This window comes from Heteronotia binoei, chromosome 11 (assembly GCF_032191835.1).
Source record: "Heteronotia binoei isolate CCM8104 ecotype False Entrance Well chromosome 11, APGP_CSIRO_Hbin_v1, whole genome shotgun sequence".
In the NCBI taxonomy this organism is placed as follows: Eukaryota; Metazoa; Chordata; class Lepidosauria; order Squamata; family Gekkonidae; genus Heteronotia; species Heteronotia binoei.
The window spans coordinates 60,646,988-60,674,406 of NC_083233.1; the positions used below are offsets into that span (position 1 = coordinate 60,646,988).

General features: G+C 45.6%; 2 protein-coding genes across 2 annotated transcripts in view; both read left to right on the forward strand.

The window, feature by feature from the left end:
* The window catches only part of LOC132579234 (vacuolar protein sorting-associated protein 29-like), a 138,599-nt gene that overhangs the window by 5,176 nt on the left and 106,004 nt on the right, over positions 1-27,419 (forward strand). The gene's annotated exons all lie outside the window — the stretch shown is intronic.
* On the forward strand, positions 2,551-11,641 carry LOC132578894 (coiled-coil-helix-coiled-coil-helix domain-containing protein 10, mitochondrial-like). Its single transcript, XM_060249016.1, has 4 exons — positions 2,551-2,826; positions 6,303-6,522; positions 9,570-9,720; positions 11,373-11,641. Exons 1-4 carry the CDS (start codon positions 2,588-2,590, stop codon positions 11,390-11,392), a joined length of 630 nt encoding a protein of 209 aa, XP_060104999.1. The 5' UTR covers positions 2,551-2,587; the 3' UTR covers positions 11,393-11,641.

Sequence of the window (27,419 nt, forward strand, 5' to 3'; positions counted from 1 at the left end):
CACAGCTTTGGAACTGGACATTATCAGTATGTCTATGATACCTAGATCTGTACCTCTTTATCCAAATCCCCTGGCAATGTGGTAGAGGTATGGAGTCATTATCTGTCTGCTGTGTCAAACAGCTGAAAATGAACACATTGAAACTGAATCCAGACAAGACAAGTGATGCTGGCTGGGAAGCCTTAGGGCTTAATATTGTGCTTTCCACTTTTGATGTGGTTGAGCTGACACAGATAAGAGCCTAGGGATTCTACATGATTCAGCATTACTGCTAGAGGCAAAAAAACCTTGCCTCAAAATATGCTTTCTCAGAGTTTGTGTAGCCTGGAAGATGCCCCCTTATCCTGTCTAAGGCAATCTGGCCACTGTAACATCAATACAAGAATAATGTAATGTACTCAAGTTTCCTAACAATAAGATCAGAGACTCCAATGGGTATAGAATGCCACAGCTTGGTTATTGGGAGTTGGGCTGAGCATGCACACTACATTCATTCTGCAATCTCTCCATTGGCTGCCGAACAGTTCCTGATCTTAATTCAGGGTACTGGCTATCACATACAAAAGCCTGTCTGCTGGACTAGCACTGTGCCTATGACCTGCCAGAGCAGCTTATCTGAGCAGGGCCATCTGCATCATTCTTAAGATAGGCATGATCAGCCATTGCCATACACTTGCCTTCTCTGTAGTGGCCCCCACCCAGTGTAATGGCCTGCCTGTGGAAGACTCCCACGTTCCTGGTAATTGCTAACTATGAAAAGCAGAATTGTTCAGGAGGGCATTTTTATAAACAGGGCTGTATCATAGCAGATTGGCCCAGGAAAAAGCACTGTGTTTCTACTGATATAATACCATGTTCTACACGGTTTAATGTGTCAGATTTAATATTTAATTTTTGTTCAAATGACAGCTCCATTTCAAATGTCTGCAATTCTGGATCCTGTTACATTGCTTGTTAGCTGTATCCTACTGACTGCACTAATTTACATTGTGTAATCCTCGAGTATCAGAGAAAGTCAGGTCGTAAATGCATAAATAAATTAAAAATGGATAATGGGGACTCTTACTCCAGCCTTGGCCTGTCTACACTGGTTTCCAACCTGTTCCTAGTGCTGACATTTCAAACCATGTATGACTTGGGACGAATGTATTTTTAAATCCCTGAGTGGCATGGGACCTTCTTCCTTATCCACCTGTCCTACTGCTACATCTTCTAAGGCCTTGCCTTTGCCTTCTGAGGTTAGGTGCATGGCATCTGGGGAGATCTTGGTCTAGGGACCAAAAGTCTGGAAATTTGTCTGTTGTCCTCTTCTATCAGTGGGTGAAGACCTCACATTCAAACAGTCCATAATTTTTCCTCCTGCCCATCAGTCCTACTGTTGCATTGGGAGAAGGGCAGGGAGTGAGCTGTGGATATTGTTATTATTTGTGGTAAGAAGGACTTGAGTCAGCTAGGTAGGCCGCCTGCGTTTTCATATGAAGCTGTAGCTTTCATATCTCCTTGAATCAGCGGCCATGCTTAAAGCCCTAGGGATTGTTTTTCAGAAGGCTGGTTAATCAGTCTTCAGGTGGGGCCTGGCAATCTGGAATTACAACTGATCTCTAGAATGCAACGATCAACTTCCCTTGGAGCAAAATGGCTGCTTCAGAGGGTGGACTCTACGGCCTTATATTCTGCTGTGCTCCTTCTCGACTCCCAAATCTCTAGAAATTGTCTAGTGGCTAGGATTGTCAGGTCTGTGCTGGAAAATACCTGGAGATTTTGGGGGTGGATCTGGTGGGGTTTGGGGAGGGGAGAGGCCTCATGGTGCAATGCCATAGAGTGCACCCTTCAAAGTAGACATTTTCTCCAGGGGAGCTGATCTCTGCCATCTGGATGTCAGTTGTAAAAGAGGGAGATCTCCAGGCCCCACCTGGAGATTGGAAACCTTATTGGCAGCCATGGTTGGCAACTCTCTGCATATTGAATGAGGTGTTCTTGAAAAACCTCTGAATCTGGGCAAATTTTAGATGGCTGTGGCTTAGTGAGGATCTGATCTAGGGTTTCTCCAAGTCCGAAAATGTGTATTTTTGACTACATCAGTTAATAGTTTACTTAAATAGCTAATTGTTTTAAGCGTTTAATGTATGCACGTGCATTCACATATATTAAATACTTAACAATCAGCTATTGAAAATAAGCCAAACAGGAACAATGAAAGCATATGGCCATAGAAAACTGTAGGGGAATCGTTCTCTCAAGGCAAATGCAAAAAGCTCACTTTCCTCCCCTCACACAGGTATAAATAAATGTGAAAGATAATAAATTTCGGTCTTTTGCATATATGGGGGGCGCGGGCGCAACAATAAATTCCTTGCATGATCTTCTGCGAGTATCTACCACTCAAAGAAGGACTCAACTAAGGCTTCCAAAATAATCCGGGAATCTCCTCTGCAGACAAAAACCCTGTTCCCCTAGTTTGTACTTCCGCCACCAGCGCCTACCACCCTTATACTTTCTCGAAACCTCTGGAAGGACAAAGGGGCTTGTGAGAGAAGGCAGAGTGCCTTGCGCTTGCGTAGATGGAAATCACGCCTCCAACCTAGGTATGGGCAAGGACTTCATTGGCTTCCACTGCGCCTGCCCAGAAACGACGTTCTTGCTCACAGAGATACATAACCTTCGAGCCACGTGGGTGTCATTCTGGAAACCGGCTGCGCAAGTAGAGTTCAAGGAGACTCGGACGGGCGTCGGGAGAAGTCCCGGGAGGAGAGCGAGTGCGCTAAACCCAAGGCTCAAGATGCCCCGGGGGAGTAGGAGTGTGGGGTCTCGGCCGGCTGCGGCTAGGTAGGCACACAGCATAACAGGTAGCCAGGTTGGCGAGTCGAGATCACTCTCTTTTCTAAGAAGTGCGTTGCTTCTAAAAGGAGAGGGCCCGAGGACACACCTGTACGGCTATTATCGTTTCAGGTGCTTTGTAAATAGCAGGTATCTTATTTCTGCCAGAGAGTATTTTCCTGTCTGGTCTAGAAGCCCCTTAACCCCCACCCCCGTTCAGATCTGGAGAGGGTCGGTGCAGGGGGGGGGGGGGGAGAAACGGCTCTCTGTACGTGCTCAGGAGCTCAAACTTCGTATTATTTCCCACGACAGAAAGCTAAATTCTGGCATAGATGAAGGGTGAAGGCCGGAGGGGGTGAGATTCTTGATGATAAAGATCTTGTATCTTTTTCTCGAGGGGGTGGTACTACCGCTTGTGGGGTGCAAGTCTCCTGGAATTGGTTTATTCATTAGATTGATTCGTGGTATTCCAGACAACCCACACTTCTATATAATTTTTTAAAAGTGAAGGGGTGAAAATGTTAACGTTTTCTGACAGCCTTAAGGGATCATGACTTTTTTTTTGTAAGTATTTTTTCTTAGTGTTATAATTTTTGTAAAAAATTAAATTGACTCTTAGGGAAATCTGAAGTTTTAAGGAATATGCTGCCTGTGTTTTCATTATTGTTCCTTTGCCAGGTAGCTATGGCAGTGATTAGTATTTTGGTTTTATTGGAAATGGCAGGGTATTTATTGAGTGCTCCCCCATCTGACGCTATCTTTTCTAAAGCAGGGAGATGTTTCCTGTGAAACCAGGAAAGAACTTTTACCTCAAACTGTGGATGACTGTATCCAGATTAGTCAGTGTTTTTGGTGTGTCATAGAACCTGTTAACTTTTCTGGGGTGACACCAAAGTTATCCTATACCTTACTGGTATTCCAAAGAGAGTTTATTTTTGGTATTAAAACCATTACTCTTGTCAAAAAACTTAAAATGTGATACCTCCTGGTTAGGGATTGAAAGCTGAATGTTATCCAGGAATGGGGGACGGACGGGCAGACTACCAGATCTGGGTGCAAATATACTTTGCGTATATAGCCACTTGTGGCAAACAGAACTGAGCATCTCAAGGTGACCCTTGTGGGGGGCGATTGTCCTGTTAGGCCCACCTGTTGTTTAGAGTGTTTTGAAGGAAAATGAACTCTGGTCTCTGATTGGTTATAAGTAGACTAAAGACCATGTTTACAGTCCACACTGCTGCTGATCAACTGCAGAGAAGAAGAAGAGAAGAGATTGGATTTATACCCCACCTTTCACTACCCAAAAGAGTCTCGGCGCAGTTTACAATCTCTTTTCCCTTTCCCTCCCCACAACAGACATCCTGTGAGGTAGATGGGGCTGAGAGAACTCTGACAAACATTGTTCTTTAGCAGAAGAGCTTCTGACGGAGTTATGACTAACCCAAGGTCACTCCAGCAGTTGCAAGTGGAGGCGTGGGGAATCAAGCCTGGTTCTCCCAATAAGAGGTTGTGAATTTAACCACTACAACAAACTGGTTGTAGTCCATCTAAAAGTGGTGGCAGAAAATGTCAGGTTGTAGCTGATTTATGTAGCTGAAAACCATAGGGTTTTCAAAGCAAGAGAATTCAGCAGTGGTTTGCCATTGCCTTCCTCAGCATAGCAATCCTGGACTTCCTTTGTGGTCTCCCATCCAAGTACTGCCTGGGGCTGACCTGCTTAACTTCCATGATCAGATGAGATGGGGCTAGCTTGGGCCATCCAGGTCAGGGCCCATCTAAAGGTAGCGGTGAATAAATCCCACTGCAGTGTAGTGGTCATGCTGGACTAGATTCAAATCCCCACTCAGCCATGCAGTTCACTGGGTGACTTTGAGCTGGTGGCAGTCTTTCAGTGTGACTTATTCTGAGGAATATTTTGAGGATAAAATGGAGGAAAGGAGAACTCATACATTGCCCTGACCTCTTTGAAGAAAAGATGGGATAGAATATCATAGCTGAACAACTTAAATCGTGTTGCCTTCTGTAGGATTTTGTAATGCTAAAGTCTGGTTCATATATGCAAAAAAATGAGGTGATGGATTGCGAATATTGGATTGCAGTTTTGAATGTTCATAAATGTTTAAAAACTCCCTGCATGTAGAAAGCCAGTATGTCAAGCAAACCAGCATTAGAACTTTTCCTCCCATTGTGCTGCTAGTTTGCTGCCTTTTTATGCACTCAAAGTTGGAATCCATTAATCTAAAATGAAATGTTCTGTTCTGCTGTATAAGTTTTCTGTCACCACATTGTCCATGCATCTGTGGACCTGGCCTAAGTTTAGCTGAACTTGGGGGCATTGATTCTACTATGGCTCCCCTGTACAAAGGGAATTGAGTCTGCATTTCTGAATGAGTGATGTCTATTTTGCATTTATTTCAAAATCTTTAGATGTCCGGTATGCTGATGGACCTCATTGATTGTCCATAGTTCTTCCCAGCTAATATTTAGCTTTCTCAAGGGGAACTGCAGTTGATTTAGAAATTGGGAGAATAATAAAACAACCAGTAACTTCAGAACAGGTGTTGCACTCCAGGGTATCTACACTGTCAATCAAACTGTGCTACATCAACTCTTTTCCTTTTGCAGGGAGGATATTCAGGGAGGTAGCTGAATAAAGCCTGCCGCTGCCTCTTGACAGGGTATTCCAAGGAGGTCTGCCATTCAAGTACTTGCCACAATTGACCCTGCTTAGCTTCTGAGGTTTGACGAGGCTTGCCTGGGCTATCCAGGTCATCATCATCATAGTTTATTACAGTCTCAAGACCAGGATACATTATAAACATAATATGGAAAAGTAAAAACAAAAATAGAGATCTAAATTTAAGAACTTTTAGAATGTAATTCCTGCAGTCTAAGAATTAATGCACAAAACTCAGCAACTGAATGTGTAATCTCTGAATTCTTATCTGATAGGAACCAATGAAGTCTTACTTTGCTTATATAATCAGGTGTCCTATCGACTAATGGAGTAATAATTTTAAAACGAGCCTTCCTATAATATGCGCAACTGAAAAACATATGCTCTACAGATTCAACCTCGCTTAGAGGGCATGAGCATAGTCTTTCGGACTATCCAGGTCAGGACAAGGCTAAGTGGAATTTCCACGTTCAGAGGAATGGAATCTGCAATACTTGGTGGAGAGGCGAAGAGAGAGACAGTACTTCGACCTCCATAGTTGTCTTGCAAATCTTCTAGGGAATGCTGGTTGGCCAGTGTATGAAGCAGGTTGATGGATTCAGCTTTAATCATTCAGTGGCCTATTGGCCTGATGCAGCAGGGCTGTTTTTAGGTGGTCTGCATTACAGGCTGGTTTGATTTCTGTCTGGATGCAGGTTAAAGATTTGCTCAAAGTAGTGTTTCATATGAGCATGAGGGTGACTCTCTTCTGTATTAATTTCAAATCCTGATTCTGTCTATTTTGTTCCTGTTCTCTTGCTTCTGACAGCCCAGCACCGTCTCATGCCCACCCACCGGCTCACCCTCCTCCTTCGGCTGTGGCAGCCCCTGCTCAGCCTCAGCAGCCCGGCTTGATGGCCCAAATGGCCTCCACTGCAGCAGGAGTGGCCGTTGGCTCTGCTGTGGGCCATGTGGTTGGCGGTGCTCTCACAGGGGCGTTCAGTGGGGGCAGCAGCTCCGAGCCAGCAAAACCAGCCAGCACCACCCAGGTAAGACTGGAATCCTTGGCAAAGTGTAAGCATCTGGATGGGTGGGTGGTGGGGCTGATGGAAATGGCTGCTGGCTTTTGGAGAGCAATCTAGGGCAAGTTTTTGCTGGTGAATTTGGTTCCTAGGGCAACAGATGGGAGTGACCCTTTTATCTCTCCTCCCTCTCCCACATGAATAAAGCAGCTGAAGGGAGGATGATACTGATTGGAAAAAGCTTACTGGGAAAAGATTAAGCCATCTGTGAGCATGCCTGACTTTAAAAGGGTGTTAGGCAGATTCAGGGGAGATGGATCTATCAGTTGTTACTAACCATGGTGACTAAAGGGAACCTCCATGTTCAGACTTGAGGCAATCCATCTCTGAATCCCAGTGCCTGGCGGCAATATCAGTGGAAGGTGTTGGCCTCTATACCTCTTTGTTTGGCCCCCAGGGCAACGGTTGGCCACTATGTGAAACTGGGTGCTGGAGTAGGTGGACCACAGGTCTGATCCAACAGGGCACTTTTTATGTTAAAACTCCCACCAGCAGTCAGCCACTCAGCCTGAGCCACCTGCAGTTATTTTGTTGTTCCTAATGAGTATCTTAGTGCCATAGCAGATAAATATATCAAGCTGCTTTCTGTTGAGCTCTGGACCATTGGTCGATCCACCTCATAATTACCTGTTTTGACAGACAGTCTGTCTTTGGGGCCTTGGGTAGACGAGAAGTTGGCACTTGCTACTTGAGATTCTTTTCAGCTGGAGACATCAGGGATAGAACCTGTGACTTTCTATATACAAAGCAGATGCCCTACCACTGATCTGTGATCTCTCCCTGCACTTCATGAGTCATTTGATTCATGCTGTTATGCCAATAAAGGTTGCCTCCCAATATTTCTGCTTCTTGACAGACAAACTTTGCAATGAACTCTGACCATTACATCATATAAAAGTTGAAATTGATGAGGCTTGATTTGGCAGTGGCTTTAAGCCAGGTCTATTCTGAAAGTTAGCCAAAAAGGGCAGTTGTTGTTACATGCTATACAAGAGCCCTGTGGCGCAGAGTGTTAAAGCTGCAGTCCTAAGCTCTGCTCACGACCTGAGTTCGATCCCCAGTGGAAGCTGGGTTTTCAGGTAGCCATCTCGAGGTTGACTCAGCCTTCCATCCTTCTGAGGTCGGTAAAATGAGTACCCAGCTTGCTGGGGGAAAGTGTAGATCAGGGGTGGTCAACGGTAGCGCTCCAGATGTTTTTTTTGCCTACAACTCCCATCAGCCCTAGCCAGCATGGCCAATGGCTGGGGCTGATGGGAGTTGTAGGCAAAAAACATCTGGAAAGCTACTGTTGGCCACCCCTGGTGTAGATGACTGGGGAAGGCAATGGCAAACCACCCCGTAAAAAGTCTGCTGCGAAAACGTTGTGAAAGCAACGTCACCTCAGAGTCGGAAATGACTAGTGCTTGCACAGGGGACCTTTTCTTTTACTTTCCTGTTACATGCTGGAATCCTTGTTACGAGTTGTTCATCTACAAAGCTGTGTCCACCTGAGTTGAGGGCATGGTGTGTCATCAAGATTAACTGGAAAGGCGGCTTGTAGTATCTTAAGGACTCACTTTGTTTTGTGTTTATGGATGGCATCATTGTGTGTCTGATGAAATGAATTCTTCTAGTCCATGCAAACTCAGACTGCAGTAATTCTTGTAACAGTGCAGTCCTTAGCCAAGTTGTGCCTTTTCTGAAGCCAGTGGACTTAGAAGTGTGTAACTCTGTTTAGGGTTGTGCTGTAAGAATGCTCATTTCATTTTTCTGTGCCAGACAAAGACTATCTGAAATCTTTCATCAAGTTGCTGACATCCTCTGGGTTCAGCCACCCCTGGAAGGGCTTTTGCCTCTTCAGACTTAATTATTTCGCCATTGGATTTTACCATTTGCATGCTGTATTACTAGATCACATTTAGTAATTACACTGTTCCAGAGAAACACACACATCCAAAACAAAAATGAAGAACAAGGGTAACGGCACACGTTTTAGCTAGCTGATCAGAGTACACAGTTGGAAATGGCTGAGAAAAGTTCTTAGTGTACAGAGAAGTGGCTGAATGGGATACTGTTGCAGAAATTGGATGTGGGGCAAGACACCCAGCTTTAGGATCGGGTAGACTACATTATCCTGGGTGCACACCCCACAGAAGTCAACTTCTTTTTCCAGCCTTCTTGTTTCTTGGCTAATTGAAAGAGTATGCAGAGGAGGCACTGTGTTCTTAATGAAGGTGCTGTGGTTCAGTGGCAGAGTATTTGCTTTCCATGCACAAGATTCTTGGTTCAATCCTGGACAAATGTGATGCAAGACCTCTCTCTGAGTTCTGGAGAGCTTGTGCCAGTCAACAGACAATTCAAATCTGGATAGATCAGTAGTCAGCATAAGGCAGCTGTATGTGTTTTTTCTTTCCCCTTCCTACACCCTACAGAAAGGCTGAAGAGCAATGCCAAAGAATTAACTGAATCTCAGAGGAACTGTGGTTACAGATGCTGTGACCATCTCAGGAGATGGAGAGAGATGAGAGGAACAGAGCATATGAAACAAAGGAGGCTGATTTACGTCCCTTCTTTCTCTTTTTGTAAATGGGAACATCTGTCTGTTTCTACCTTGGCTTTGATCTGTATCTCTTTCACTGCACTGTATCTGTGTCACATTTTTGCTGCCCTTTTATCCTATCCCAAATAGGCAGTATGATAGAGTTTTACAAATAATCTCCCAGTGCCTTATTTTAAATTGAAGAGCAGCATTGACAACACCATTGCCCTTGAAAAGCACCATTGCCAATATGAGTCGGGAGAAAGAGAGTCAAGAACATTAAAATACTGGGTTTGATCAATCCAGCTTCTCCGCTGGCTTAAAGAGACTTTAACCACCAAAAAAGCTGAATTAGGGACCATGGGACTTGCATGGTAAAAGCCATGTGGGTCAGGGGTTGTAGTAAGGAGAAAACTTTTAAAAACTCCCTGGATCCAACCCATTTGATTTAGAAACATATCCTGAGCTGACAGTCTCTTTTGTTGTATGTCTCTAGGAGCCCAGGCAGCAGCCGGCCTATCAGCAATCCCAGTATGGACCTTGCCACTACGAGATGAAGCAGTTCCTGGATTGTGCTACCAACCAGAATGACCTGACCTTGTGCGAGGGCTTTAACGAGGCCCTGAAACAGTGCAAATATAACAGCGGTGAGCATTGCAGTTGGGGAGGCAAGAGGAAGTGGCTCAGAGTCTTGAGATTTAAGGGATGATGGCGCTGGGTCTGGTGCTCAGTGGATGTATTCCAAGCAAATCCTGTTGATATTAACAGGAGCCGCGTGCAAGAGCATACTTATGGTACAACCTTGAAAATGGAAAAATTTGGCCATATTGTTCAGTGTTATTTAGTGTATGTCCATGGTAGCCATACCCACCCATCTGTGGTTGTGGTGGTCAGATTTTTGTCACAGAGGGAAGAGGCTTCCAGATGGGGAAATATACTACAACAGGGGAGGACGGACTTTGTTTCTATTTAACTTTCTTCAAGAATCTTAGGTGACACCAGTCAAAAAGTGGAGGCTCAGTGAGCGGAGCCACTCACAAAATGGCAGCTTGCACAAATATTCAGATCCGGTCTGCAGCGCTTGGATGGAAAAACCTTTCCTCTGCTATTTTCCCAAAGCAAACCACCACCAGTGTTCCCTTAAGCTGAGTTAGCATGAGCCTCCAGCTCACACATTTTTGTCTTAGCTCAGGAAAGGTGACCCCAGAACACACTAATTTATGCAGGAGCTCACAATGCTAATGCCAGTAGCTCACAACTTTAATGCCAGTAGCTCACAAAGTAGAATTTTTGCTCACAGGACTCTGCAGCTTAGAGGGAACATTGACCACCACCATGTCCTCAAACAAGCAATTTGCCCTGCAGGTTAAAAAAAGTACAGTTCCTTCTGTTTTCCTTGGAAGAGGCAAGCATAAGCTCTGAAACAGGGAGAAAGGATCAATAGCTTGCCGTCTTGTGTCCAGGCAAGGGTATGTGTGCGCACATGTGCTTCCTCCTTCATAACAAGAAAGAAATAAATTGCTGCGATAGCTTTAAAGGAACTTAGTACTGCAGCACAGGAGTGGGGTCAGAGAGCTACTATTAGCTGCTTGGAGAGTAACCAGTCACTCCCAAGTAAACCACCTTCCTCCCGCCCCTGCCCTGTGATGCTAAACTGGATATGTGGATCTGAAATGGATGGGAGTGGAGGTGTAGCTTGGGGTTGGAGCCATGGCTTGGCTGTGCAAAGCCTTCTTTGCATGCAGCAAATCCCAGGTTCGGCCCCCAGCATCTCCTTGTTAAAAAGCTGCCAGGTAGACGGTGAGATTGGCCTGAGAACCTGGGGAGCTGCTGCCAGTCAGAGTTGGTAGTATTGAACGTGAACAACATAGGTTAATGGTCTGCCCATTTCTTATATGATACATGGGCTTCTTCCCTGCATTAGGGAAGTAGATGACCAGCGCTTTTTTTGAGCAGTAATGCAGTTCCAGCTGGCTTGACATCAGAGGGTGTGGTCTAATATGTAAATGAGTTCTTACTGGGCTTTTTCTACAAAAAGCCATGTGAAACAATTGTGATGTCAGAGGGTATGGCCTAATATGCAAATGAGTTCCTGTTGGGCTTCCTCTACCAAAAAGGCCCTGTAGATGACCCTTCTTCCTACCCCTCACCACTACCCTGCAAGTCCTCTCTTTACTAATTCCAAAGGGCTGGCAGGGATTTTTGAAATATCTTTTGTCCACCTGGAGCCCCAGTTCTCAGCTAGCGATCTGGTCCATGCTGCAACTGAATGACTGTCATTTTTTTCTCTTCTTTGCAGGAGTTACTTCCCTTTTGTGAAGAGATTTTCCACACTAATGGTCAAAATAATATCTTGGAGAAGATCTGTTGAAACCCAAGAGGACTGGAAGGGCTAGTGAGCAGCGGACAAGAAAGGCAAAAGGATCCAGTCAAATCGCAAAACCTTTTTAGTGCAGTTATAAATTAGCCAGCCAAGAGAAATTCTGGTTGTGTTCTTGCAGTGGAGCTTTTAAGATGAAGCTTGTTGTAGAGAAATGTGAAATAAAAAAGATGGTTTATTTTAATCTATAACTTGGTTTCTTGTTTTCATTTTTTAAAAACCTCTCCTGGATATTTGGAACTGGAAGACATGATTCCTGGTCTTACATGTTCATGTGAGGGAGTGATCAGATAAATTATTCGTTTTGCTGCTTGGCTAGTTCAAAGATCTAGTGTGCGGGGGGGAGGGACAGCCAAACTCCCCCCAAAGTGATTGTTTTCTTCTGTCCTTTCACAGCTTCTCTCTAGGATGTTTAAATTATTGTTATACAGCAATAATGGGAAGAACAGATTATTGGTAGCTGATTACCTTGTGAAACTGCTGAAGAGGGTCCGTTCTTGTTTTTACAGAAACTCAGAATCCTGTGACACACATTAACCCTTGCATTCATCCTATGCATTCTTCCTATCAGATCCGGATTGCAAGCATTTTTATCCAGACAGCAGCCCTGTGAGGTAGGTTAAGCTCAGGAAAAGTGATTGGCTCAATATCACCCAATGAGATTTGGGGCTGAGGAAGGATTTGAATCCTAGTATCCCCAGCCCTGATCTAGCTCCTGTGGGACTCTGGTGCTTTCCTCTGTTGTTTTAAGCATTAGATTCTGAATGTACATTTTTGCTCCATGCATTTTAAAAACACATTGGTAGACTGGGAGGATTCTAGTACAACTAAACATTTAACATGCCAGACAGGAGTTAGCCCGCAGTTGTTGGAGCATCCAGTTACTGTACCATCCGTTCTGGCACTCTGCTGGAGGCAGGAGACTGGATCTGTGTTCTCATCCAGCACCCCTAGACAAGGTTAAGAAACAAGCTGTACTGAGATTGCCTATGTGATTCAGCAAAAAGCAGAAGCAAAGTCAGTGCTTTTTTTGTAAGAGTGTGTCTTCAAAGCCTTTAATTCCTTCTAGTAAGAAGAACAAATCGTTCAGTAACAAGGGCACTTGAAAATCCTCAATATCCTATTGTCATGGAAGGAGGGCAGGAGAAGGAAACGTGATCCGTTCAGCTTGCATGACTCAGGAGGTGGCCTGAATGTCTTATTTTAGACCATAGCAGGTTATGTAATCTGCTGAAGGTCATCAGCATCGGGTTAAGCTTGTGGGTGTTCCCAAGGAGCCTGGTGATTAAATTAGTTACAGGCTGGTTAGAAGCACTGAAGGTAAGCGCAGCTAGCTACTTGGTGATGCCATTTACCCAGGTGTGCAGGGCTCACAAAATGGACTGTAATTGGAAAGAAAGATCATTCCATTTGTATGTGCAATGACCATAGCTTTTGGCCAGTTCTGAGATGTGGAGGGCCTTTGTGAACCCCTTTGGCCCCACTGTAGGTGTGAATGAGTATCACCATGATGTTTGCCTATTCCTATGATGCCAGTTCCTATGATGGTGCTCATATTTGGGGGCATAATTTTTGGACACCATTTTGTCAGATATTTAAAGTAAGAACTTGTTGGTAGGTACGCGTGCCCTAACAACAGAGAGGTGTGTGCAGACATGAATATCTATATAATAAAGAGGATAAAGTCAAGCAACGCAAGAAGCAGCGGTGCGTGTGAATGGGAAGCTCCGTCAATGGATGATTGTGAAGCATTGTCTGCTGTGATAACTTCAGTGGCCAGTAGGTGTCAATGTTGCCTCACGCTGTTTTACCTCAGGAAAGAGGCAGAAATAATTGTAGAGGTTTACTTCCCAGGCTAGCCCAATCATGTCATATCTTAGGAGAATAGCAGGGTCAGCCCTGACTAGTATTTAGATAAGAGATCTCCAAGGAATACTAAGCTTGTGATGTGGTTGTTAGGCACCTCTAAATGTCTCTTGCCTTGAAAACCCACTGGGGTCGCAAGCAAAACAAAACAAAAAACAGGCGGGAGAAGATGGTGAACAGAAAACCTTTTCATCCATTATGATTTTGGCAGTTCAGCCTGCTGTAACAGGATAATGTGTTACACTGGAGCTGATATTTGTGGTCACCATTTTGTGTGAATAGAGCAGCAGGTGTACTTTCCATCTACAATACATCCAACGTTTACTCTGAAAACTCTGGGTTACCAATTGTACATACCAAGGCTGGAAAACATGCTCCTTCTCAATTCTGCGGGTGGTGGTGCATGGGCATTCTTACTTGGCAGAGAAATTTTGTGGATTAATTCCCATAAAATGGAACCCCCAGGGTTTAACAGAGGTTCTTATTGCACATGCTAAGTCACTCAGCTCTCATGTATACCCAGAATTAAACTCTGTTGGGCTTGAAAGGTACCACTGGACTGAAACTTAGTTCTCATATCTGTTGCTAACTCTTCTATTTGTGTGCTGCTTCAGGTAACTGAAGGACTGAGCAGTGACTCATGAAAGGTCATATTGTGCCACAAATTTTGTTAGTCAAAGGTGCTACTGGATTTTTGTTCTTTTCTGCTGCTACAGACATACTAACATGGCTACCCATCTTGCTCTATCTTAGTTTCCCAGTCTCACTCTCTTCTCACCATCCACTACCACAGGAAGTCCAGACTGTTGGCCCATTGCAAGAACATTATTGGTGATTAGTCTGATCATTTGGAATGGGGATGCAAATGGAAACAGGGAATGTCTCCTTCATGCTGGTATTAGAAGACCCTGTAAGGCCATTTTATTCCAGGTGACTTCTTGTGTTTTTGTTTAAATAGGGTTGCTAATATCTAGGTGGGACCTGGAGACTCCCTGGAATGCAACAGATCTCCAGGTGACAGTGATCTCATTCACTAGAGAAAACAGCTACTTTGGAGGGTGGACTATATGAGGTCCCTTCTCTCCCCAAACTACGCTCCCAAATCTCCAGGAATTTCCCAACTCAGTTTGGGCAACCCTAGTTTTAAAGATTTGGGCTACTCATTGTGCATGGATTGAATTTTATGCTTATATTTGAATGATGTATATTTGGCTTTTTAAGCTGTTTGCGATGCAGTGATGGTGTTAGCTGTCTGTTTTTTAATGTATGTTGTAAACTACCTTGGTCCTGACCTGGATATATATATTGGATATATATATTGTGACACAGATGGGCCATTGGCCTGATCCAACATGGCTTCCGTTATGTTCTTATGATAGCCCAAGCTATCCTGATCTCGTTGCATCTTGGAAGCTAAGCTGGGTTGGCCCCGGTCAGGATTTGAATAAGAGATCGCCAAGGAATACCAGGGTCACAACATGAAGGTAGGCAATGGTGAAAAAACATTTGAATGTTTCTTCCCTTGAAAACTCCACATGGTCAGCATAATCCTGCTGGGGCTTGACAGCCAGACAAACAAACCTACCAGCCTGTCTTGAACCCATGTTTGTGGGAAAAGGTGGCCAGGAAGGCTTTTAATTCTTCTGGAGAAAGGGTCATCTGCTAGTTCCCTACTCTGATGGCACTGTTAAGGTCTCAGAGCCTTGGTTCCTAAACTCATAGTCAGCCACCCTCAGTGCCCTGAGATCAAGAAAGGAAGAGGAAATGGAAATTTGCATAAGAGCAGCATTTCTTAAACCCCATGAGAGTTTAAATGACAAGAATAGATCAAAGTTGGCTTAACTGACTTGCTCTAAATTTTCAGCAATGCCTTTCTGTGCGCTTCTCTTCCTACTGGCATCTTGCATCGGTGAGGATTTGAGATTGGTTTTATCGGTCTGGGTGGCTGACAACACCAATGGCTTGGAACTTTAGTTCCATTTCCGTAACTTCTTCTTTAGCTGCTTCAGTTTCTCAGAGATTGGGGTAGTTTAGATTCCTGTGCCTTTAACTGATGAGAGAAGAGGATTTTGATAGGGGCAGCAGCTTTTCCTGTCGTTTCATGACACAAGAAGAAACCCTCTTCTGAACTTACTTTAACAGTAATGCACAGATGCCTTCTCTCATATTACAAATGGCAACCATTGGAATGTGATGTGACATTGTGATTTCCCTCCCTTTCCCTTTCATTCTAGGCTTCAGTTCTGAGGCAACGCCACTAACTCAAACAGACTCCCATGTGTCGGTGGCTGTGGGGCAGACCGCAGGTATCTCTTGTACTCTGCAAGGTGTGGAGTTTATCAGTGGCAACCACCCATCCTGGTACCGACAGAGAGCAGGGAATCCTCCTCAGCTACTAATATACAATGCCAGGGAAAGAGTCTCAGGGATCCCTGACCGGATTTCTGGAGAGACTTATGGCAACAGGGCAACACTAACCATCACCAGGGTGCAGATGGATGATGAGGCAGATTATTATTGTGCTGTGTGGCATGGCAGTGCGTCCCACACTTATGCAGTCCAATGTGGAAGTGAAACAAAAATTCTGCATGCATCCAAGAGAATCACACAAGCAAGTGGAAACAAGAAGTGCACCAAATTGGTGTTAAGCGCACTGGTGTAAGAGCAGTAAAAATGCTGACAACTTTAGCAAGAGATCAGTTTTAAGATTGCCAGCCCCAAATTGGGAAATACTTTGAGATTTCCTGGGGAGGGAGGGATTGGGGAAAAGGAGCTACCTCAGTGGGGTTATTGTGCCATAGAGTCTACTCTCCAAAGCAGCAACCACTTTCTACAGGGGAACTAATCTCTGTAGTCTGGAGATCAGCTATAACTCTGGAAAATCTCCAGGCCCCAACTGGAGGTTGGCAGCCCTATTGTCACCACATGTTGTTTCAGCCTGGCCAATTTGGCTTGTTCATCACAGCAGAACGAAGGGAGAACCAGGTTCTGCCTTCTGCTCTGATTTGTAACCTAATGGAAGATTCTCAGCCTCTGAAGCTAGATAGGACCAGTTTTGTTAAATGGCTGAAGAAATCAAGTTACATTTGCTCCTTCGTCACTGAGTTGCTAGAGGCACCCTGCTGGCTTCACCGAGAAGTTAGATCCAGCTCCCCAATAGACATAATCCTAAGGTTGCTAGTTTTCCTCTCAGACATGCTCCTGTGCCTTTTACAACAGCTTGTAACAGAAAAGTCCTTCCTTCCTTCCTTCCTTCCTTCCTTCCTTCCTTCCTTCCTTCCTTCCTTCCTTCCTTCCTTCCTTCCTTCCTTCCTTCCTTCCTTCCTTCCTTCCTTCCTTCCTTCCTTCCTTCCTTCCTTCCTTCCTTCCTTCCTTCCTTCCTTCCTTCTTTCCTTCCTTCTTTCCTTCCTTCCTTCCTTCCTTCCTTCCTTCCTTCCTAAGATTTCTGCACTTAGGGCTTCTCGGATAGGCACAGCTCATGCTTAGTTGGTAACCTTATCCAGTGAAGACAGAGAAAAAAATAAAAATTACAACAGTCATAACTAATTATCAAGATTGCCAGCTAGCTTGGAGACATATGGCCTATCCCTTTAATGGAGGCTTAATGCCATGTTATTTACCTTCATACCCAGGAAGAAGCTTCAATGGTCCATTTTTACACATTCAGCCTCTATCCATAGGACAGGACATTTCCCCCCACATCCTATTCAGACCTTTGCCTCAAACCATCATAAGTACCTAGAGAGCCAGTTTGGTGTAGTGGTTAAGTGTGCGGACTCTTATCTGGGAGGATTGGGTTTGATTCCCCACTCCTCCACTTACAGCTGCTGGAATGGCCTTGGGTCAGCCATAGCTCTCGTAGGAATTGTCCTTGAAAGGGCAGCTGCTGGGAGAGCCCTCTCAACCCCACCCACCTCACAGGGTGTCAGTTGTGGGGGGAGAAGATATAGGAGATTGTAAGCCACTCTGAGTCTCTGATTCAGAGAAAAGGGTGGGGTATAAATTTGCAGTCTTCTTCTTTTTCTTAGTTTCACTGGCTTTTTTGGAAGGCGTGAAGGAATGTGCATTGTACATGGTTTTTCCTTGATGCACTTAAGTCAATTCCTTAAAGTTGAACAATTTTTAGATTCATCCCCATACTGTCTTAGAAGGAAAGCGAGTAATCTGTAGCAGCCAATGAGTTTTGAAGATATTTGCATACAGAGATACTTCTTTAGTTTGGGGATTTAACTGAAGAAGATGCAGTTCTATCCAGAAGCCTTTTGGGGGAAGAAAGCTGGGAATCTCTCACCATGGCCAGAGCTTCACTGCTCTTTCTGGTTCTTGCTCACTCTTGGGGTAAGATCGGGGGTGGGGTGGGGGTGGGTGGGTTTGAACAGGAACGCACAGGAACGCAGTTCTGGCTGACTTGGTGTCAGGGGGTGTGGCCTAATATGCAATTTAGTCCCTGCTGGGCTTTTCAACAAAAAACCCGTGTGAAATAATGGTGATGTCAGGGGGAGTGGCCTACTATGCAAATGAGTTCCTGCTGGGCTTTTTCTACCAAAAAAGCCCTGGGTAGGATGGTGGTTTCATTTAAATGCCCATTTAGCAAACCCTCCCTGCTTTCTGTTTCCCATTTTTAAGAGGCAACTGTTCTTGTGATCCTTCCAATCCATTTAATGTTTGCTGTTGATTTTGGTTCCAGGTTGCGATGCCCAGTTTCTGATGACTACACAGTCTACTGACAGCTTTAACATGACTCAGCCAGCTTCTGTGTTGGCCTCTGTTGGAGAGACTGTTAAGATCTCCTGTACAAGAGACATTCGGGGTGTAATCAGCTACGAAAACTCCTGGTACCAACAGAAGCCTGGCAGGGCTCCAATGCTGCTCATATATTCTGAAATCTGATGAGGTCGGACTTGCCTGGGCTGTCCAGGTCAGGGCCAAACAGGGATCTTCATGACGGATGCAGGATCTGAACCCAGGTCTTTCCAGTCCTGGAATCTAACTAAGTTATACCACATGGTCACTGGTTATAGAAACCTATCACAAATTCTTCCATATTTCTGAAACAGAACCTGGTTGAGCTTTGGTGTCTTTGCATCCAGTCTTATCACAATATCTTTTTCTGATCATCATCTAGGAATTCTCTCCTTGGCAGCATTTTTGCATTTAGGAGGATATAAGTAATCTTTGTTCTTACTTCCTCTGCTCTTGTACTGTCCTAACAGTCAGCCGCACAGCAATGAAAAAAATTAAGCTTCTCGCATTATGTCTCTCCGCACCTGAAGATTTCTTTCCTAGCTGCTGTTCTGCACTGAGCTGTTTCTGCATGAGGACAGGGGGAAAAAAGATGGCACCACTAACAAGGGGCCAGTTAGAGTATTTCATTGCAAATGCAGAGAGCCGGTTTGGTGTAGTGGTTAAGAGTGGCAGACTCTAATCTGAACTGGGTTTGATTCCCCACTTCTCCACTTGAAGCCAGCTGGGTGACCTTGGGTCAGTTACTGTTCTCTCAGACTGAAAAATAAACCATGCTCGCCACAAAAAGAGCTAGAGTTCTAGGCTGCCAGACAATCTTCAGATCTCCTGGCTATACTGCACCCACTGCCAAATGATAATTAATTATAAATGCTGTTTCTAATTGAGAAAACATGCAGGTATATTCTGCAAAAAGCCTCTGATGCTGTGTATTAGCCTCCCATTTGAAGAGGCTAGTCTGAAGCCACAGCTCTTTGGCAACAGGGTGTCTGGATTCAGAAATAGAGGGGGCACAAATGGTACCCCAATCTGAAAATCCACATCCAAGCAGAAGCATCTCTTAGTTCTTATGAAGGGTTGCCCTCCCCACAAACCTTAGGAATCAGGCCTTCTTGCTAATTCCCACTCCCCCCTTCAAGCAACTTACATGCCTTGCAAACAGGTGAAGGGCAAGGGTGGGGAAGAAGAAGAAGAAGAAGATGATATTGGATTTATATCCCGCCCTCCACTCCGAAGAGTCTTAGAGCGGCTCACAATCTCCTTTATCTTCCTCCCCCACAACAGACACCCTGTGAGGTGGGTTGGGCTGGAGAGGGCTCTCACAGCAGCTGCCCTTTCAAGGACAACCTCTGCCAGAGCTATGGCTGACCCAAGGCCATTCCAGCAGGTGCAAGTGGAGGAGTGGGGAATCAAACCCGGTTCTCCCAGATAAGAGTCCACACACTTAACCACTACACCAAACTGGTGTCACAAAAATGCCCATAGGTCTGAGGTAAGTCCTGGTGATTTCCACGTAAAAAGGTGCCACGTTCAGTTCCTGTCATCAGGCTGCCAACACCACCTACCACCCCTGGCCATTAGTGGGGGATGAGGTGGATAGGGTTGCCTGATCCAGGCTGAGAAACTTCTGAAGACTTGGGGATGGAGCCTGGGGAGGACAGGGACCTCAGTGGGGTACAATGCCATACTGCCCACCCACTAAAAAATGCATTTTCTCCAGGGGAACTGACTCTGTAAACTGGAGATGAGCTGGAATTCTGGGGGATTCCCACATTCCACCTGGAGGCTGGCATCCCTATCCTGTCATGTGATTCCGATGACACTTAATGGCAATCAATACTCCCTCCACCAGGGGTAGGGAACAGTGGCTCTCCAGATGTTTTTTTGCCTACAACTCCCATCAGCCCCAGCCAGCACAGCCAATGGCTGGGGCTGATGGGAGTTGTAGGCAAAAAAAACATCTGGAGAGCCACTGTTCCCTACCCCTGCAGTCTAAGCTGTGGAGTCTTGTGAGCAAACATTCTGCTTTGTGACCTACTGGCATTAAAGTTGTGAGCAAGCCATTTGGCTGCTGGATAAATTAGTTTGCTTTGGGGCCATCCTTCCTAAGCTAAGACAAAAATGTGTGAGCTGGAGGCTAAAAAAACTGTGAGCTAGCACACACAACTCAGCTTAGAGGGAACATTGATGGTGATATCTTGTTACTTCCTGCCATGTGCTTGCAGCTCAGTTAGTCCTATTCCTAGGATGTTACCGGGGAGGGGGGGGGGGTAAAAGGTGGTCTTGTGGAAAGTTAGAAAGCCACTGGAACAGATGAAACTATGAACTGACTTTGTATCATGGATTTTTTTTAAACCAAAACTTTCAAGTATCGATTGGCCAGCTCCTGTACATCTTTGCATCCTATGCCAGTTTGAATTGCCTATCCCTTGAAAAAATATGCTTATTATAATATAGTGGGTTCAATGCAGAGAGGAGACACAGTTGCAGTGATCATAGCTCTTTGTTGAGTTACAGCATGGTAACGGCTGAACTAGAAGAGTGCTTAACTGGGCCAAGGGGGCCAATTATATACAGTTCCATATTCCCGTGCTAGGATGCCATTGGGTCGTTTGAACCAGCAGGGGGCTCATGATTGGAGCAGGGCAGCAGGGATTTGGATCCTACAGCCCATTGTTCCTGAGTTCCCAAGCTCAGTCCTAAAGGCTCCAATGAGCCAGACAGGAACGCCAGTAGAGAAACATAACATGGATCCACATACATGACACTTATCTTTATTTTTTTCCCCTGTCCCGTCTCTTCACTTAGATGCTATATATGCATTTACTGCTCGGGCACATGCCATATATAATTACACGATTTCCCCATGAGGCAAGGGCATTCTCCCATGAGAGGGCGAACAATGATCCCTTCTATTATCCTTTCCAGCTGGCCAACAAGCATAAGGCCTGGAAAAAAGCCTTATGCCTTCTTGCTGGGGTGATAGGGTAGAGGGGATTGCAGAGGGTGACCTGGAAAGAACCTCCCTTTTTAAAGACTCTCCCTGTGTGTGGTGTGTGTGTGTGGTGAGATGGCCACAGCTTCTCTTACCTGCTTTCCCACCCCATCCTGTTGTTCACCCTTCTGCAAAGCACACAGGAAGGGATGGGGAACAGGAGGGCAGGAGAAGAAGGTGGGAGAAATCACAGTGATCTCTTCTCCCAGCTCAACAACAGATTTCAAAGTAAAAGAGGTTGTGACTCAGCAGCCCAAGACACTGAATGGTGGCCTTTGCTTTGGACCTCTGGGGTACAGCCCCTTTCCCATTGCTTGTTTTCTTTCCTGACCTGGACTAAGGAACAGTCATAAATGAGCCCTTCATTTGCATGGAGGGAATGCTCTCTTGACCTCAGGGGGTTTAAGAGGGAATGGGAGTGCCCTCTTAACAGACTGCCAGTCAGAGGACCTGTTGTTTGGCACATCAGTTTCCGCTGCAATGTCTCAGCTCCTGCTTCTCCTTACAATCCTGGTCTGTATTGGTAAGAACAATTCCTGTGGAGAATGAAATAAACATACTTGAAGGGCACCTAGAGGTCCTTCAGGTTCTTAATTGCCTGCTGCTGCAATGTTTGACCTTGCTGCCTTGTGAAATTCATGGATCTCCCTTTGCTTTCTTTTAGGCTCAAGTTTCCAGCAACTGCAGTCTCAGAAGCCTTCAGAAACTGTCTTTCTAGGGGGGACCGTCACTCTGTCTTGCACATTTAGTGGAGGAACCATCTCTGATGGCAACTACCCTTGGTGGGCCCAGCAGAGACAGGGATATGCTCCACGAGCTCTTATACACAGCACCAGCACCAGACTACCTGGCATCCCGGACCGTTTCAGTGGGTCAAGGTCTGGAAACACAATGTCCCTCACAATCACAGGGGCCCTAGTAGAAGATGAAGCTGATTATTACTGTACTGTGTGGACTGGCAGCGCATAGCACAGTCGTTCATTCAGATGGGGAAGTGAGACAAAAACTCTCCACTGCTTCCCTCTCTCTCCTTGTATATACAGAAACCAAAATCCATTCTCCATGCAGTGAATGAGACCTCCCCTTTAAGCTGAGTGCCATTGAAAAGTGTGGTGAGGCCCAATGGATATTCTGCAGAATATTAGAAAGGCCTCCCCCAAACTGGAATTTTGAATATGAAGTTTTACCTTAGAATTAAAAACAGGAGTGAGCTACACCTGTTGGGCACTCTTAATTAGACAGCTGGGAGTTTAAAGACAAGGTTTAAGGCAGCAAGGTGTTGGGGTTAGAGTGTTCGGCCAGGATCTGGGATCGAATCCTTATTCCGCCTTGGAAGCTCGCCGGATAGTCTCAGTCCAGTTGCGCTCTCTCATCCTATCCTACCTCGTAGGGTGGTTGTTGTGGGGATAAATGGAGGAGAGGAGAATGATGGTGCAAATGCTTTGGGTCTCCATTGACGAGTACAGTAAGGTGCCAATTGTTTTATAAATAACAAAGATTAAAATAGCAGTTAAAACTACCATCATCAATCTGCACACTGCTGTAAAACTCTGTGCCTGACCTTGGGCCTGTCAGACTCTCAGCCTAACAACTTTGCAGGGTTGTTGGAAGGATGAAGTGGAAGAGAGAAGAAGTGGCCATGGAACCTATGGATACATCCCATGCATGGTTCTCTCTGGCTTCAATGGATGCTGTCTTCTGTGTTCCTTCTTTTGTGGGGCAAGAGAGGAGCAGAGCCATTGCATTCCTCTGTGTAGCAGCCTCTGTCTCCCTTGGTAGTCTTCCATTCAAAGACCGTCCCTGCTTAGCTTTCAAGCTTTGACTATATAGGCTCGACTAGTATGACCATCACACCCAAGATTTACCTGTGTGCATTCCATTCTATCCACTGGAAGAATACTATGGTTACTCACTCCCCATTTTGTCATACAGAAATGAGGTTTGGTTATCTATGGAGATGACAGCCCTGGTCACTTTCCCCCACATGAGTTATTTGCCATGTGATTGGGAAAATTGTGCATTCCTTAACCAGACAATAGTTTAATAAAGAGAAAATGGAAGGGACAACCCAGAAAAATCCATACGGGGGTGGGGGGTGGGTGGGGAGTCAAGAAAGAGCGTGGAAAGATGTTGTACCTTTCCTGAGAAGGCAATTAGACAAATCCAGTGAGTAACAGCTAGCAACCATTATGTCTCAATGGAACCCCCATGTTCAGAAGCACCACACCTCTGAATAACACTTGCTAAGGGACAACAATACAGGGAGTCTTTGGCCGGAGCAGAGGTGTGTCCTTCACTGGTGAGTAGCCGTAGCCACCTCAACCCATCGGGTGCCATGAAGAGCAGGAGCTTCCTGGTGGTTTTCAGCCCCAGCACCTGTTATTTCAGTAATGAGGTACTGTCTTCCTGCAGCCATTTCTTAGCTTGATCTGATACGCTGAGGTCACAAGATCCTGTTACCAACAGCCAATAGTAGCTGGCCATATTTGCATATTGATGGAGAAAATGTGCTTCTAGGAGCCAAATTTAAGGAGAGAGACAAGCAAAGAGGTGCCAGAGAAAAAGGGTGCATGAATTCTCTTTGCAATGATGTGGTTTCCTTTGGTTCTTTTCCTGGGAAAGTTTTTTGCAGGTGAGGAAACCAATGGCTGAAAGTTGAAGCACAAATGCTAATCCAGGCTGACAGTGATATGACCAATGATTTTGTTGCAGGTTCTAGGTCCCAGCTGGTACTGACCCAACCATCCTCAATGGCAGAGTCTTCAGGATCAACAGTTCGGATCCCTTGTGCTTTGAGCAGTGGCTACAGCTTGAACAATCGAAGGGTCTTCTGGTATCAGCAGCAATCTGGGGGTGTTCCTTGGTTTCTGTGCCACTATTACACCAGCAGTGACCAAGGCAGGGGCTCAGGAGTCCCTGAGAGATTCACGGTCTCCCCTGACACCTCCAAGAACCTCTGGCATTTAGTGATCACAGGTGTCCAAGCTGAGGATGATGCGGACTATTACTGCGGTGTGTGGGATGAGAAGTTTAGCATGTATCACAGTGGTTTTCTCTCACCAGAAACTGAAACAGAAACCTCTGCTGACTCTCACAGGATCAGGCATCTGCTGATGAACTGATGTCAAGTAGCAAAGCAGATGAGAAAGGCAAGCAAACACAATGGGCTTTTTCAATGCATTTATAAAGCACCAGCAATGCTTTTTGCATTCTCTCATATGGAAGAGCTAAGTACATTGTGTGGTATAGCTTCATTTCATGTCTGCTGAGGGGGTACAAAGAATAGATCAGGGTGGGGAATTGCAGGGTAGGTCCAGGGTTTCCAATATGTGGATAGGCTCTCTCTAAACAGATATCCAATGGACATGTATAGATGGGAGGACAGAGTTTAATCACCAAAAAGACTATGCTGGTGATGATGGGGCTCTAAAGGACCAAAGCCATGTGGGCTGCTGTAGGGAGGGGGAATTGAGTGAGATGGAGAGAAAAAGCTGGCTGGGACCAACCCAGTGACTGAAGTCCCAGACCATTTCAGGGGTCATGGTTAGGGAACACATTGACTCTGAGCAGGGATTTTTTTTGTAGAAAAAGCCCAGCAGGAACTCATTTGCATATTAGACCACACCCCCTGACACCAAGCCAGCTGGAACTGCATATCTGTGTGTTCCTACTAAAAAAAAAAGCACTGACTCTGACCATTGCAGAGGCCCTGTCAGAAGTTGAAACTGATTAGGACTCTGTTGTGTCGACAGCCAGATGAAGAAGAGTAAATAGACCCTCTCTAGTTTTCTTCACTCTTTGTGTGCATTTGTGAATTGCCTATATGGCCCATTGTTCCTAGGGTAGTGAATGATTCAATGGAACCTCCACGTTCAGAGGCAATGTACCTGTGGCCAGCAGTAGCTGGGGGCAAAGGCAGGAGGAAGCTCTGCTCTGCTTGTAGGCCTTCTCAGCTCAGCTGTTTGGTCACTGTGGGGTCCTGGAGGAACTGGACCATTGATTTAACCTAGCAGGGCTCATCTCCCACCTGTTGCTGTTGATAATGTGCTGCTGCCACCCCCTACCCTGACTTACAATAGGTGTGGATGTGATACAGCTGGCCATTGTTCCACAGGTCAGCAGGGTTACTTATATGACCAAGTTATCCCTGGGGTGAGAGAACTTAGAATCATAGAGTTGGAAGGGACCTCCAGGGTCATCTAGTCCAACCCCCTGCACAATGCAAGAAACTCACGAATACCCCCCCCCCCTTAAACTTGTTTGTGGCTGTTTCTCTTCCATTTGTGCCTGTTCAGGTCTGCTTTGGGATTGGGAATGACATGAAAAGCTCTTCCTGGAGACTCACTGGCTCTTCTCACATTCTCACTTGGGTCCCCCTCCCCCCAAGCCCTCAGTAATCAGGCTGCAGCTGAATCGTGCAGTGTGGAATAGTAGAGCGTGTGATGAATGGATTTGCAGTGAAAATTTGCAGACAGCCTTGGCAATGTTCTTCCCCAGACCATGACAGTGCCACTGACCGTGTGCCTCCCCTGCTGTCCACTCCCCCTCCTCCACCAGCTCCCAGCAGCAGCATCAGGGCATGGGCATATGGGTGGTGCATGAGTCCAGGTGGCAAGAGGAATTGTGAGGTGGCAGGGGAAGTATGCACAGGCATGTGGGTCAGAGGGTAGGAAAGGAAGCCTGGGGGCTGGTGGTAGGCAGAGGAGAGGAAGAAGGCCCAGGGGCTCCCCCAAATCTGGAACTGGCCCTCCCCCAAGAATCCTTTCTATTGCTTCAGAAGATGGCCAACGCGACCCTTCTGCAAATGGCAGTGCAATCCTAAGCAGAGTTACACTGTTCTAAGCCCATTGACATTAATAGACTAATAGGGGTGCAACTTTATTTTGGATTTTATAGTGGATCCAGTAAAGGGGAAATGCCTAGACGACCCTAGTCACTGTCATGTTGGGCACATGTGTTTGTGTGCGGAATTGAGGAGCCGTACACATGCCTATTCAGTCAAGGCATACATGGGAGATCAGAATCACACCTGCAAACCCCTGGTCTGTCCCTGCTTCCTACACATGCTTGGCACCATTTCAGCAAGACTGGACAAACTGTTCTTATTTATACACCTTGAAACCAACCTGCAATCTTTCTACTTCGCCAGCTGCTGTTTCCTCCCGGGGGAAAGGGTCTTTATTCTTCAGAGACCTTGAAGCTATACTGAAAGAAGTGAAAGAAAATGCCTAACAACTGGCAATTAACTGAAGGAGGCATATACAGTATAACTCTTGTCACAAGGTGGCAGCATTGGATTCTTTATCTTGGAAGGGAATTCTGGTTACCAAAACCATGGTGTCCTTGTCTCCAAAGAGCATTGGACTGTCCCAGAGTCTTTAAATGAAGCTCTTGAGGTTCTAAATATAGAACTGCAGGCAACAATTTAATAGGAAAACATCCTCTGTCTTTATGTCTTCCCTGCCAGAAGAAGCACTGCCTGTTGAATTTGTACTTGCCTTTGAAGATGTAGGAGCTCTGCCAGAAAAAAAAGGTGGCAAGCCTTGTGGAAGTAAAACTGAAAGAAAGGAAAAACATTGTGCACATGTTCAGAGGCACTTGACTACTAGCTCTAAAATCTATACCGTGATAACAAAGAAGTATCTCTGAACACAACGTATAAAGAAAAACTCTTCTGCAACAATATTTAGCCACATTCAGATACTTCCAAAGCTCAGTGGCTCCCCTTTCTGAAATCAAACACTGTTTACCCCTAGAACACTTCTGGAATTAATGACAGCCTATGATGTCATGTATTCCTGTCATGAACAGCCAATAGTAGCTGGCCATCTTTGCATAAAGGTGTGTGGGGGGCAGGAATTTGCTTCCCTGGGAGGTAAATTTAAGAGAACTGCTGAAGGTCATCCCAGCGGAAAAGGGTGGGGGAATTCTCTTGATCATGATGTGGGTTCCTTTGGTGTTCTTCCTGGCGACGTTTGTCTCAGGTGGGGGCACGTCAGTGATTTCTTGTTTTTAGAAGGAAACATAAAAGTTGATCCAGGTGGACAGTAACATTGCCTGTTATCTTATTGTAGGTTCCAGCTCCCAACTAGTGGTGACTCAACCACCCTCCATGGCAAAAGCTCCAGGCTCAACGGTCATGATCCCTTGCACTCTCAGCAGTGGCTACAACGTCGGCTCAAAGGGCGTCCAGTGGTTCCAGCAGAAATCAGGGGGTGCTCCACTCTTTCTATACTATTACAGCAGTGGTAACCAAATCAGGGGCTCAGGGATCCCAGATAGATTCACTGTCTCCCCTGACACTTCCCAGAACCTCTGGAATCTAGTCATTACTGGAGTCCAAGCTGAGGATGAGGCTGATT

Bases quoted from the DNA above. Each gene is read 5' to 3' on its own strand.
- LOC132578894 (XM_060249016.1), top strand. From the start codon at position 2,588: ATGGGCAAGGACTTCATTGGCTTCCACTGCGCCTGCCCAGAAACGACG. The intron at 2,827-6,302 runs GTAGGCACACAG...TGCTTCTGACAG, and splicing joins TCTCGGCCGGCTGCGGCTAG to CCCAGCACCGTCTCATGCCC. The intron at 6,523-9,569 runs GTAAGACTGGAA...GTATGTCTCTAG, and splicing joins AACCAGCCAGCACCACCCAG to GAGCCCAGGCAGCAGCCGGC.